Here is a 13,626-nt window from a genome sequence, read left to right as displayed (position 1 = left end):
ACTTGTTTGTTGCTTGTTTGCATCATTACAACATGACACTCCTGATGTGTACATCATGAAAATGCTGGTTAAGAATATTCTCCAAACCACTGCAAGGTCAACTTCAAAGAACAATCAATAAATTCTCTTCAAACTGATTGCCTTTCTGAAAAATAAGGACAATACAGTATGTTGTGTACTTAATATATTATGGTCTGTATTATTCATAAAAATTACAATAACATGATCAATCAGATGAAGCGTGAGACATGGCAGTATCTCAAACAGGTTCGTTTTGTTGTCTGTGCGACAGGTTATGCTGTTCCTGTGATCAAACAATGAAGTTTGTTTGTTTGTTGTTGTTGTTTTTGGTTTTTTTTTTTATGTCATTTGTTGATGAGATCAGGCCGGCCTTGCAGATGACAGCCAAAACTTTGCAAGGTAAACTACTCATTGTCTGATCACAAAAACTGCATAATCTATGAAACACAACACACCACCAGACACAAGTTCTTTTGCTGTACTGAAAATGTATTTTTGTTCTGTTTCTGTGCATTGACTGTAATTGAGCCACAATGCAGGCAGAGAGCTAAATATGAATGTATAGTATGAGTACCACATTTTCTTTTTTATGTGTGATTTTCTTTTTTTTTGTACATTTTATTGAAATGTACAGTATGTAATATATTCACGTTTTCACACAGTATTGCATATTATGTTTGTTATTTTTACATAAGTTGCATTTTAAAATTCTGTTTACAATCTCTATAGTAATCAAAAGATGACTATTTTTTGTGAAAAAAAAGTGGCTATTATGGATCGTTTGTATTCATTGCATCTGTTATAGCTTTGGATGATGATAGTTTTTGAAATAAACATGTTCCTCCACCATAAAAAAATATTGTGAGTGTTGCAGCTTTCATTTTCTCAAACAAGCCAAAAAGACCATTAAGACTGTGACAGACTGTCTGTTTCTGTTTCTGGGGGTCCTCTGCTCAGCACTATGACTAAAGGCTTGTACAACAACTTCAGCTTTTTGCAATGACTCAAAAGACTAACTTACAAGTGTCGTCAATCAGTACAATTAAGTAATGAAAGCCATGAAATGTGATGCAAAAATCTCTATACAAATACAAAAGACTACTGCAAGTAGTGGTGATGAAAATCATCAGAATGGTAAGAAAAGGGCAGAGATATTTTGCACAACATTAGATATAGCATTGCAAGCTTACTTCTTAATTCCAAAAGTTTTCAAAACAACTCAAGCAGGGAGAAAATTATGGCCCAGTATGATGCTAAGTGCACAAATTTCCCACTCAAGTTGAATAGAATTATTCCTTTTCATTAGCCCTGTTTCTAATGGACTATGAAAATATTCATCGACATGAGTTTTATGCAGTGACCTTGAAAACTTCAGGCTATTAAGAGATAAGTGGTGGCGAGGCAGCAACAGATGGCATTTCTAATTCATTCACTTCATTAGCACCATATCATCATTTTCATGGGTTAAAGAGGACCACTGGCGATGTTGCAGGTATAATTGGTTCTATCATCACTGGATAGCAGCCAGTTAGTATAATCATTAGTCATGCAGCTTCTCTAATAAGGCCAAGGTTCAGTGAGTGAGATGAACTGAATCAATCAGCAGTACATGTAGCAGCTAGATGAATTATGAAAATAATAGGGGTCAGGATCGCTATAATACATCTGTGATTAACCATAACTGAGTAAGAATAAATAACTCATTGTATGCATTACTTCTCAGCCATATATTAGATAATACAAAATGTTAACAGGCTTAATTAATTATATCTTATGGATATAATTAATAATTAACTTTTTTATTTTATTTTTTATTATGTTTTTTACTTTACTTACTTTTTATTTCAACGAGCCACAGTGCTACGATACCTACATCTAATTTATGAGGAAAATTGGAGAAAGTTTTGATGCAAACTATTAACGCGATAGTTTGGATTTTTTTTTTTTTTTTGATCTACGTGACGCATAAAAATTCTGGGCGGAGACTTTTACGTAGCCTTAAGTGTCCCGGATGTCGCCGTTAACAACGTCCTGTAAACAGGAAGTCCGACGCTAAACGCGGCTATTTCAACCCGACACAAGTTATAAACAGTAGTAACGAGAAATGTTTGATGGATCTCAAGCAGACTGTTTTGGTGTTTAGTACTGTATCTCATGTGCCGTTTTGAAGCTCCACTTTTTGACCGCTCCGACTTACTGTAACTGTTTGAAGGCGGTTTGAGCTGAGTTAGCCTCCTGTCAGCTAAATGAACAGTTAACTTAATGCTAAGATGCTAGGCCACGTAGCTGACTCTGTCGGCTCATTTTTCCACAAAACGTCTACACATTTAACTCACTGAGACGTGAGTATGTTTTGTTCACTAAGACCCTGAATGACTGACAGCACACAAACAGATAAATAACTTTGGCTGTGTGTGGCCGTGATGGGAGACAAAGAGCTAAGTCTTATTGACAGGAATATTACAAGGTAATTCATTTATTTTCATTTATTTTAGTCTCAGTTTAATTAAAGGTTGCACAGTCTACACTTCTCGTTGTAAAATATAAACCATTTAAGTAAAATTACATGAATGTAAATGTGACGTTATACTGTCCAAGGAAACTAGGTATTGGGTCATTATTACTGAGATTTATGTGTTAGCATGAGTTAGGGCTGATTTGAAAACAATTTATATACTCTTTAATCTACGGCAGTGTGCCATGTTTTTTTTTAGATCATTATAGATTTTCTTTGCTGAATTCATTTTAAAAGAGTCCTGTATCTTTTTAACTTGATAACATATAGAGTACATTGTTCCTGCATACTGGAGCAAAAGTATAACAGGATGAAATTTAAGGCTCAACATCCTGTTTTTCAAACTCTTATGTAGAGTATTACCGAATGTTGAATTTAAGTTATATTAACCCTATACCACTGATAAGCATCAGACATGAATAAATGGGTTCAACAATAACATTATTCTGCTGCTTAACATTATGGCGACATGTCCTGATTTTTCTCTGCTGTTAGCTTTCTGCTTGTGACATGCAACAAATATCAGTCCCAGAAATCACATGGTATCTTATACTGTCTGACAAAAGATTATGAATTTATTTGGATGAAGTTAAAGTGGCTAACGCTGTTGCCCCACAACAAGAAGGTCACAGGTTTGGTTCCTGGTTCTGCGGCCTTTCTGTGTGGAGTTTGCATGTTCTACCTATGCCTGTGTGGGTTTCCTAACCATCCAAAGACATGTATGGTTAGATTAATTGGTGACTCTAAATTGCCTGTAGGTCTGAGTGTGAGTGTGAGTGGTTGATTGTCTCTATGAATTGACCACTCCAGCGTAAGAATTTTTATTGATTTAGTTATTGTTACAATTGTAGAAAATTATGGACATTTTCTTGTAGAACATCGTTGTCCGGGACAATAAGTGACTCCACTTTAATTCTTTTCTGCTTACTTTTGTCTAGTTTGCTGGAAATCCCCCTGACTCCAACTGTAACATCCCTCAGTCTACACTGCAATCGCATCCCCAGGATCGAAGGATTGACTTCAGCTTGGCACTTGCGGCACCTAGACCTTTCTTCCAATTGCATTTCTAAGATTGAGGGACTAAGTTCCCTCACTTCCCTGAGAACATTAAATTTGTCCTGTAACTTAATCACCAGAGTTGAAGGTGAGTCTTTATTCAGATAATAAATGTTTGAACATTGTGAGAGTTTGCCAAGTAATAAGTCTTTATTAATGACTCTTGTGTTTACTCTGACATTGCTGTGACTGCTTTATGAGCTGTATAATCACTCATTTGTTAATGTCCCTTACCTGTAACACAGGACTGAATGGCCTTGTGAATTTAACGCGATTAAACTTGTCCTACAATCAGATAAATAACCTCGCGGGTGAGTTCAACACTGACAAAAAGTTTTCTTTTTCTGCATTCTGGTGAAAACATTAGTTAGTGATTTACATGCGAGTGCTCTTGATTTCTGATGTTCCCATTAGGATTGCTGTATCTTCATGGGACAGAGTACAAACTAAAGTACCTCAGTCTCCATAGCAACCACCTGGACTGCACTGATCAACTGCTGCAGTGCCTGCAGATTGTTGCAAAGTTTAAGAGAGTTGACTTTAAGGCAGGATGGCAGAGACAACCCTGTGTGCAGGTTAACAGGTAAAGCTTGAAAATGTTATTTTGGAGTACAAGGGTAACTACTATTACCTGAAATTATTACATTTATTTAATGAGCTGCGTCAACAGTGAATATGAGGATATCTCTTGCAGAATAGGGGTTATTCATTTATACAACATAACCAGCATGACACTTGATGTTTTAGATAGGTCAGGTTTTTCAAATGAATGTGTGTGTCTTTCATACTGCAGGTTATTGGGAGATTGTTATGCAGTCGTTACCACAGATCTCCATCCTAGATGGCCTTAACCGGCTGGGAAATCCATCCCATCCAGGTCCAGGCAGTCCTTGTGATATTCCTGGTCTGGAGGATTATGTGGATCTCCTGCTCTCATCAGATACAAGTTACAATGAAGCTGTAATTATTGATATCTCACTGCAAATAATTTAGACAGCAGTTTATATCCATAAGCATAACACAGTTGTTGCAGTCTTTCAGAATTTAACAACAAAAACACCTCCAGTCTTTTAATATTTGATGAACTTTTTCCCATAACTGTATATTCTGGATTTGGAAAATTTAATCACACCTTCAGAGGGGAAAATAAAAAGTGTGATTCCTCACTGCAAAGTCTGTACTCTCACTTTCAGAAAGTGCTAACAGAAAACGAACAGTGTCTTCTGAACAAATATAAGTTTAAAAGTCACTGAAGTACTAAAACGTAATGTAATTAGGTTGATTTATACCAGACTAGCAAAAGTTAGGGCATCTGATCTCTCTCTACAAAGTTACTTTACATATTCATTGCACTGGATGGCAATTTCCAGTTTAAATTAGGTGGAGTGGAGTGTAATACAGCTGTAGTACATACCCTAATGTAAGACTTAATCAAGTGGGAAAATATAATTTAAGTTTCCATTGCAGCATAGAGGGGATGGCCCTCTCACCACACCCCGCGTTGACGAGGTGCTGGCCCAGTTTCGTCAGCGGATTGCCTCTGAAGCAATTACAGATGCAGCTGCACATCTAGTTCTCCAGTGCTCCCAGCCAGTTCATTCCACTGTGGTTGATCAGGCAGACCCTATTAATGAAGAACGCATCAAGAAACTGGAGCAGCAGGTGTCCCAGCTCATCCAGCAGGTGCTTTTCTCACACGGCAGAAAACAACTGAGCCATTTATTAAGAAGTTTTTGTGTCAGGTGTGCACTAGGTGAGAGGAGGTAAGGAGACATGCAGACCAGGGTAAGTTTTCTCTCAGTTGAATCTGTAGTGTTTGGCCTAGTTGTAGACCTCAAGCTCCTGTTTTAAAAGTAGAAGTCACAGAACAATATGTTTGTTGTAAAGCGAGCACAATTTATGGTTTGTATATCACTTATAATGTGTTTTTTTGCCTGAAATCTTTTGAAGTTTCACAATCTATGTCCAAGATTATGTTGCTACTTAATCTATTAAAACACCCCATGCTTGATGCTTTTATTATTAAATTGCAATAATTCAAATTCAAATATTTAATAATTATGTATTTATTTAACTATTTCTGCAATATTTGCCAAGGTCCCTGCTGGTGACAAGTCCAAAGGCTCTGTTCATTCTGCAGTAAAGTTGCGAAAAGCCAAGAGGGACACAGACCGTACATCAGAGAGTGAGTGTGACAGCAGGAAGGAACACAAGAGACGCTCCAGGATCCCTAAATATTGTAAGAACAGCCAGAGCACAACCAGCCGGGAGACGAAAGGCAGGAAGTCAGAGAGGTGACTCTTCTATACACATAGTAGGCTAGCTACTCTGTAGTGAAAACTACATTTTTTACTTTTAAGTTCTCAATTTGGAACCCAGACTTTGTGTCTAACTGCCCCCCCCCACGCATAACAAAATCATGTTGTCTTCCTTTGAGGAATTATAATCATATTCTTAAACTACTACAGTTTTGCTGGCATAGATGTCTTCATGATGTAATAATTGATAAAAGATAATTAAGTACCATATGTGGCAATAGATATTAACATTTTGTGGAGGCATTCATCAAGTTAATATCACCTGAAATTTTAATGGTAGAGGAAATCTTTTTACCCCTCAGCTGAAAGGAGGTGATGAATGTTCTCCTCTGAGTGATGTGGTAAACTTTACTCCTCTCTGTTAGAAATTACAACTGTCATCTAATTTCAATGATTAATGGCCATGCTTCTGTGGTCTACACCCTCATCTTACTTCATCAGCCACTGATGATGTCCTTAAGATTCAGTAATTTAACATAAGTAAGCTCCCAACTTTCTCATCAAAGGCAAGGTGATTTCAGAATATTATCTCCAAATTCAATTTAAAGTTGGTCAAACTTTGTTTACCTGTAATAGTCATGTGGTTTGATCTTCACTGAATCAGGCATTATGTCGAAGCAAGTTTATAATCAGTATTACAGCTGGTTTAATACTTGTGATGTGCTTTATGTGCAGCGATCAGGAGGATCATAAACAGAGAAGTTCAAAGTCTGTCATGCGGACAAAGGGGAAGACTACTGGTGCAGTTGGTGCAGATGCAGTTGGGTCAACAAGGAGTGCACCTTTGAGACCTGCTAAGGCCTTAGTTGATATTAAACACAAGTCCACTGAAGAGGAGGAAACGTACAGGGTACAGGATGAACACGCCATATGTAAACCAAATCATGCCATCGTGTCATGCCTTACAAGAGGTGAACAGAGAATAAGAGAATAATATACACCAGTTGAAAAAAATCCTGATCAAACAGTACAATATAACATCAAAACTTGCCCTTTTCAAACAACTGACCAAGAAAACACAATGACTATAACCCAGTTGTGATTTGAGCTGTAGTTACAAAACAGCATTGTATAGTTAGACATTTAACTGCAGACAGATCAGTGTTAAATTTATTAATCAATTGTTGCTATGTAGCTTCTGTTAGAATTTGGGCTCAGTTCTAATGATATTCTTTGATTTGTTGAATTGTTTATTCTGTGAAACATGTAAATATGTAGTTTTCAATGATCTTTCAGCACTGTGAAGAGCTCAGCTCCCTCTGGAGAACTTTGTCTCTGCAGAGAGAGAGCACAACACAGTGTTATATTATTGTATTATTTATTCCTAGATCATCTAATATTATAGTTAGAAGACAATTGTAAAACCTTCAAATGTATTCCACATGTTGCTTTTTGTATTTCCTATGTCTCTATTTATGTCTGTATGTGGCTCAGGCAATTGTGGAGGAGCGTGACCAGGAAAGAGAGAGGCGTTGGAAAGCAGAGCAGGCTGTGAGGAAGCTAACAGAAGAGCTTAAGTGCCAGCAGACAAGAATTACTGAAGAAAAAGACCTCCAGAGCATGGCCCTGCATACCACAGACCGGTAAGAGGAAAGACAGAGTACTGTGAATTTAAACTGCTACATGAATAGCACAGTAGCTCTGAAGCAGACATGATGAAATGGGATAATTGACCTTGTCTCTGTGGATTTAGTTTTCAACTGCATAATGGGTTCTCATCAATTTCTACCCTCTTAATCTTTTGTGGTGGCTCTCCTGAGTCCAGGGCCCAATGCTGGCCTTTTTCTTGAACAATGAAAATCCATCCCACCATTAAATGTCCTATGTATGTCCCAAAGCCTCCTAAATCAAGCACAATCACACCAAAACATTTAAATATCTGTGCTGTTGTCTGTGATAATAAAGCTGTTTGGTATAAAAAGGATCATAGGCCAACACATCCATCCAGTTTATATACCTTATTTTTAAATTAGAGCCAAAGGCCATAATTATCTATAATTAAATACTCCCTCCCTAATCTCTATCACTTCACTCTGTGCTCAACAGATACATCTAGCGGGACAGGTAACTTGTGCTCTGTCCTCATTTGTATCACACCCTGCTTAGATAAATCTGCATTATGATTGTAATTAGAATCCTGGTGACAAGCATATGTCAACGGTATTACATGAATCAATCTTAACTGTCAGCTTCTAGCGACACGGAACACAGCTGTTAGCGTTCACTCCCTCACTTATCAGAAGTCAAATTACTGAAAATGGCTTATCATCGCACATTTAAAAAGGGAACCGATATATATGAGGGGAATGTATGGGTCTATCTTACTTATGCAAGCTCTCCTTTTTTTTTTTTTTTTTTTCTTAGTTTTGTTTTTTGGTTTTTTTGCTGTTTTCACAACATTTTTATGTTCTCCCCTGTAAGATAAGAGTTTAACAATTCCACATTTTAGCACTGGGAGGTAAAATATAGAGGAAATTCAAGGGCATTTGCGAAATTGGTTGTACTTGCCAATACCAATTTCTACATAACGTAGAAAGAGACATTCAAATAATTATTCCTCCCCCTCCTCCTCTTGTACACTGTTCTCATGGTTTTTGTTGGGTTTGTTTGGGTTTTGTTTTTTGTTTTTTTTTCCCACATCCAGCCTGAAAGAATTGTTGCTAAAGGAGCGATCAGAGCGCTCTGAACTACAGACTCTTGTTGAGGAGCTGGAGGGGAGGTGTGAGTCTCTAACCAAGCAGCTGGAGCAGGCTCTCAGCAGTGAGGAACAATACAAGACTACACTGCACAGATTGGAGGAAAGCATCTCCCATGGAGAAGCACTGAGGACTCGCCAGCAGGCTGAAGAGGTACAGAAATTGGTTTGGTATGCTCACACCTGCAACATTGTCTTTGCATAAATCATGCGGTTCATGAAAAGTCTTAACAAGTTTTCTCGTGATTCTTCCAAATGTAACCCTGTTGTCCTCTGTCTGCTATTACGTGTTCTTATGTCACTGTTGACATAGATTATACTAGTACAGTATGGAGTAATTCAGCCTTAAGAAAAAGAATTCAGCAGAAAGGGTCAATCACTATGAAAGGCCCTGTTGTTGTCCCTCCACAGATGAAGCGACACCTGGAGCTGAAAAACAGGGCAGCAGCTATGAGGAGGGAGTTGGACATTCAGAGAACCTCTGTACGCCAACACAAAGACAAACTGCAGCAACTGCATGAACTACTTGCATCTAGGGAACAAGAGCACAGGTAAATTTAGGGATTTTATTCTTGTCAATGGAGGAAGACTTTTTATGACATTTTTTGCTGAATGGCTATCAACTTTGACCACTTGTTTTCTTAATCATTGTCTTATTAGAAGTGATGGGAAAAAAAAAACATTATCACATGAGATTCAGATGAGAGATTTTTAGAATTGTATTTTTATTTTTATTTTTTTGCTGCAATTGGCTCTAGCAGCCCCTCCCTCCCCCCACCCTGACAGATTAACTGTATGGATCATGATGATTAGATGTTTTTGGTATTGGGTAGAGCTCAGAGGGTGAAAGGTAATGTGTTTCTGTTAGTCACATGTAATTGAAGGGTTAGGGTTGGATCAAACACAGTCAAATTTATTTTGAAAAGTAACACAATCTCTTTTGAGGTTATCACCCATAAATTACAATATGAAGCCAACCCCAGTAGCCTGTTAAACACATTGCTGTACTATGCCTGTTTGCTGTTTTTTTTCTGTTCAGAAAACAGCTGGAGTTGCGATGGCAGCCTGGAGGTGCAGATTTCCACGAGGCTTTGGTTAAAGAAGTTGCATCAGTGGAACAGAGACAAGCTCACAGAGAGGCAGAGCTGCAGGACAAACTTGCAGACAGCAAAAAGCAGTATGCTGCTCTGGAGGACGAGTTCCGTATGGCACTAACCATCGAAGCTGCTCGCTTCTCTGAGGTCTGCTAAAAGATGGACTGCAGCCATACAGATGGCTTGCAATTTTACATTATATTTCCTATGCAGCTAATAAAAGATTAGTGTGGCCTGTGAAAAGTGGAATGATTGAACTGGAATTGACCCCAATTGGGACAGACTGATGGGGAAAGCTGAGATTGAATTAGGATCATTTGACTCTGGACAAGTAGTCTGTGATTGCCTCAGGAAGAACACTGTACAAAAGGACTGGATTTGAATCAATATGTACTTTATCATTATGGTGACCAATTTTATTCAGGCTCTGCAGAAAATGTAATCTTATTCTTGGTGGCTGCTGCTTGCACAGTTTTTTTATTTATTTATTTTTTTTTTTTGCCAATTTAAATCACCAAACTTTTAAAGTCTTAATGAACTACAGTGCAAGCCCAAACCTTCATTCCTGAACCTTTTATAAGTTTTCTTTCTGTAAATCCACAAAGCTGAAATGTTCTCTGTAGGACCTCAAAAATGACTGTGATTGATTGATAAAATTGTCAACTGGTGCTTGAAGCAAAAGTTTAATTCCTCATTCTTATTCAGCGACACTCTGCTTCTGTAGGTGAAAGAGGCTTGTGATCAGATGACAGCAGAGGTGATGGAGCTCAAAGCGACCCTGAGCCAATCCCAACAGAGGGAGAAAAAATCAGCCTGTCTGGTGCAGGAGCTCACAGCCATGGTCAAAGAACAGAAGAATCGCATCACTGAGCTCATCAATGCCAAAAGAGATGCTGTCACTAATCTAAAGGTAGAGCAAGGGGACGTTATTTATTTATTTATTTTTTGTTGTTAAACCTCCAGGTAAATTAAAAGTAAATCGTTTCTGGTTTGGAAAAAGAAAGTAGAGATGACCAGTTCTGGGCATCAGTCATTGCCTTTTCAAAACTGTTCAGCCTGCGCTTATAGGAGGCAGACTACTTGGGGATATCCTAAACACTGAAAAGTCCAGCTGATGTTCCATCTGCCAGCAATGACAGATGATCATTAATGCTATTTCTCTGTCTGCCAGAGCCAAATGCGTTCCTTGGAAGCAGAGGTGGAACATGACCGACGACACAACCTGCAGCTTGAGTTGCTCAAGAAAGACAAGGCCCGACTGTTGTCTCAGCTCACAGCTCAGGAGTCAGTGATAGATGGACTCAGGGCAGAAAGGAGGATATGGGGCCAGGAGCTTGCTCAGCAAGGTGGGAGATGCCCAAATAGGGCACTTGCCCCCTTTGAATCGCCTGCACAGTACAATACGTGTAGTGACAGCCAGTTTAATTTGTTTTTATGGATTGCAAGAATTCATGTTACTCTATAATACATTAGCATGTGAGTCCTTGTAAACATTTCTAGAGTCTAACTCTATTTGAAGAAGGCATTAATTCTTTGGCTTAATACTGTATGTCCTGATGTTTTATTTCATACATATCTAGTAAAGCATGCCATCTAGTGGTTGTTTGGGCAACACCCACAGGTGCATTTACCTGATATAAAGTTGTTTTAAAACACATTTAAATATATATTATAGTATACTGCAGTTTCACAAATACTAAGTACAGATTCTATTTGTATTCCTTTGCCAGGAGCATCTTTAGCTCAGGACCGTGGGCGTCTGGAGGCAAGGATTGAGGTGCTGAGCACTGAGCTGGAGACACAGAAGAAACAGAATGAGAGGGACAATGATGCCCTCAAAATCAAGGCCAAAATCACTGATGACCAGACAGAAACCATCCGCAAACTCAAAGAGGTAAGATAGCGAAGGAAAAAAAAAAACATCCTAAGCAGAACCTTTAACTTCTTGTTTGTAATTTATTTTCCATAATTACTGTGAGTTTGGGAATGTTTATGGTCATTTGGGTATATGTATGTATCTGTTTCTGTTATCTTGCCCCCCCCATGGTGTCAAGGTCTTGCAGGAGCGTGACAATCTAATCCGTAGATTACGTGAGGAGGCGGTTCAGGCCCATAACAAGTTCCAGCAGCAGGGGGAGGAGGAAACAGCTCGACAAGCTGAACTAAGAGAGCGGTTGGATCATGTCAGCCTGCGCAAGGAAGAGCTGAAACAGCAGCTTGAGGACAAAGAAGCAGAACTCAATGAGGTCAAAAGAGTATACAGGCAAGGATTTATCACAAATACACCATACCTAGTGCCCTAGTATTGTGTATATGGAAAACAAAGGGAAAGAAGGATGAAAAGCTCTCTCACCAATTTTTAGTCATTATAATTTTATTTTAGTTGACCCTGACCCAAACCTTCTTTATAGGCTAACATTCCTGCGGATAATGATGAAACATTAATGTTGCAGCTACTGAAACACAGTTTTGTTTTCTGTTCAGTGATTCCAGTAAGAAGTGGCAAGAAAAAGCAGAGCTGCTTACTCGGTTGGAGAGCCAGGTGAAGCGCATGAAGGACAACTTTGATTCCAAGGAACGCTTGCTGCTGGAAGAAAGAGATAAAGCAACAGAAGCACACAAGTATGCTACAAAGAGAGACAATATCTCTGCTGTTCATGAGGCTACACATATTGCTATTGCACTGCTTTTAGTCTGCTCAAGTGGTCCAAGCACGTGGGTGTCTCATCAGTCATACCAATTTATTATCTATACTGCATAGCTATACAGAGTCACAGGAGCCTGGAGCCAATCCCAGTTGATACCGGCCGTGGGCAGGTTCACCTTGTGCAGGTTGCCAGGCAATCCGATGTCAAACACAAAGGAGAGACAGAGACAACAAAACTCTTGCCTCTGGGCAATTTAAAGGCACCATTTCACCCACTGTGTATGTCTTTGGGACTGCAGGATGAAGCCACAAACATGTAAACTCCAAACAGAAAAGTCCCAGACCTGGGGTTCAAACCAAAATTGCATATTCATCCTGGGTTTTCTTTTTTTTTATGTTTTGCTTGAAGTGGCTAGACATTGAAAGCAAATCCATCACAGTGAAATCAAATTTATATTTAACTAAATTAAATCACATCATACAATTTTTGATAAATATTAGATTAGATTTATGCCAGTGCTTCAGCTTAATTTAATTTTATTGTACTTGTCTAGCTACTCTCTCACCTTAACATTATATTAATGATTTATTTGTGGTCGTCTGTTCTACAGAGCTGCAGTAGAGAAATTACACAGTGTTGATGATGCTTTTCGTCAACAACTTGAGTCTACCCAGGCCGCCCATCAAGCTGAGCTGCTGAAAATAGCGAATGAAAAGCAGAAGCAGATTGATCAAGCAAATCAGAAGGTAAAACAGACACCTTTTTGACAATTTTGTGAGTAAATCAGGCCTCCAACCTGATTATGGTGATACTGATTCTCTTTCATTGTCATGCAAAGCCTCAAAAATATGAATATAAAAACTACTGTATTTATCAGGTTTTTTTTTTGTCATGTCATGTGTTTGGTGTAGCTGAAGCTTTTTTCCTGGGTCTTCTTCAGGTATTTGAGGTAGAGGAGGAGATGCGTCAGCTTCTGGGGGAGATGGAAACCAACAAGAGAATCATGGAGGAGAAAATCAAACGTGCTACGAGTGTCCTTCAAGATTTTTAACCAATGAGATATTTTGGTTTTGCTGCTAAACAAATGCATGACTGAAAACACTTGAAGATAGTTTTATTTTTATAGCTTTCATATTTTCAAAGCAATAACAATTAGTTACTTTTTATTTATTTTATACAATAAGTTATATCTGTATTTCATGAATTCTCTAATAAACTCTATTAAGCATATTTTAATTTTCTTTTTCAACTGCAAAACAAAATTGGGTCTATGCTCAAT

At 38.3% G+C, this 13,626-nt stretch overlaps 1 protein-coding gene across 1 annotated transcript; it reads left to right on the top strand.

Moving 5' to 3' along the window:
- Nucleotides 1–2,065: 2,065 nt before the first annotated feature.
- Nucleotides 2,066–13,577, top strand: lrrcc1 (leucine rich repeat and coiled-coil centrosomal protein 1). The gene is given in 20 exon segments (XM_029524907.1): nucleotides 2,066–2,488; nucleotides 3,475–3,680; nucleotides 3,838–3,903; nucleotides 4,007–4,104; nucleotides 4,106–4,175; nucleotides 4,386–4,552; nucleotides 5,060–5,275; nucleotides 5,690–5,886; nucleotides 6,586–6,760; nucleotides 7,345–7,493; nucleotides 8,555–8,759; nucleotides 9,017–9,156; nucleotides 9,645–9,846; nucleotides 10,424–10,609; nucleotides 10,871–11,045; nucleotides 11,430–11,593; nucleotides 11,754–11,962; nucleotides 12,184–12,321; nucleotides 12,958–13,093; nucleotides 13,288–13,577. Coding segments are annotated over 20 exon segments (3,054 nt in total). The 5' UTR covers nucleotides 2,066–2,444; the 3' UTR covers nucleotides 13,399–13,577.
- Nucleotides 13,578–13,626: the final 49 nt, after the last annotated feature.

This window comes from Echeneis naucrates, chromosome 17 (assembly GCF_900963305.1).
Source record: "Echeneis naucrates chromosome 17, fEcheNa1.1, whole genome shotgun sequence".
NCBI classification, from domain to species: Eukaryota; Metazoa; Chordata; class Actinopteri; order Carangiformes; family Echeneidae; genus Echeneis; species Echeneis naucrates.
This window is presented reverse-complemented; position numbering and strand designations above follow the sequence as displayed.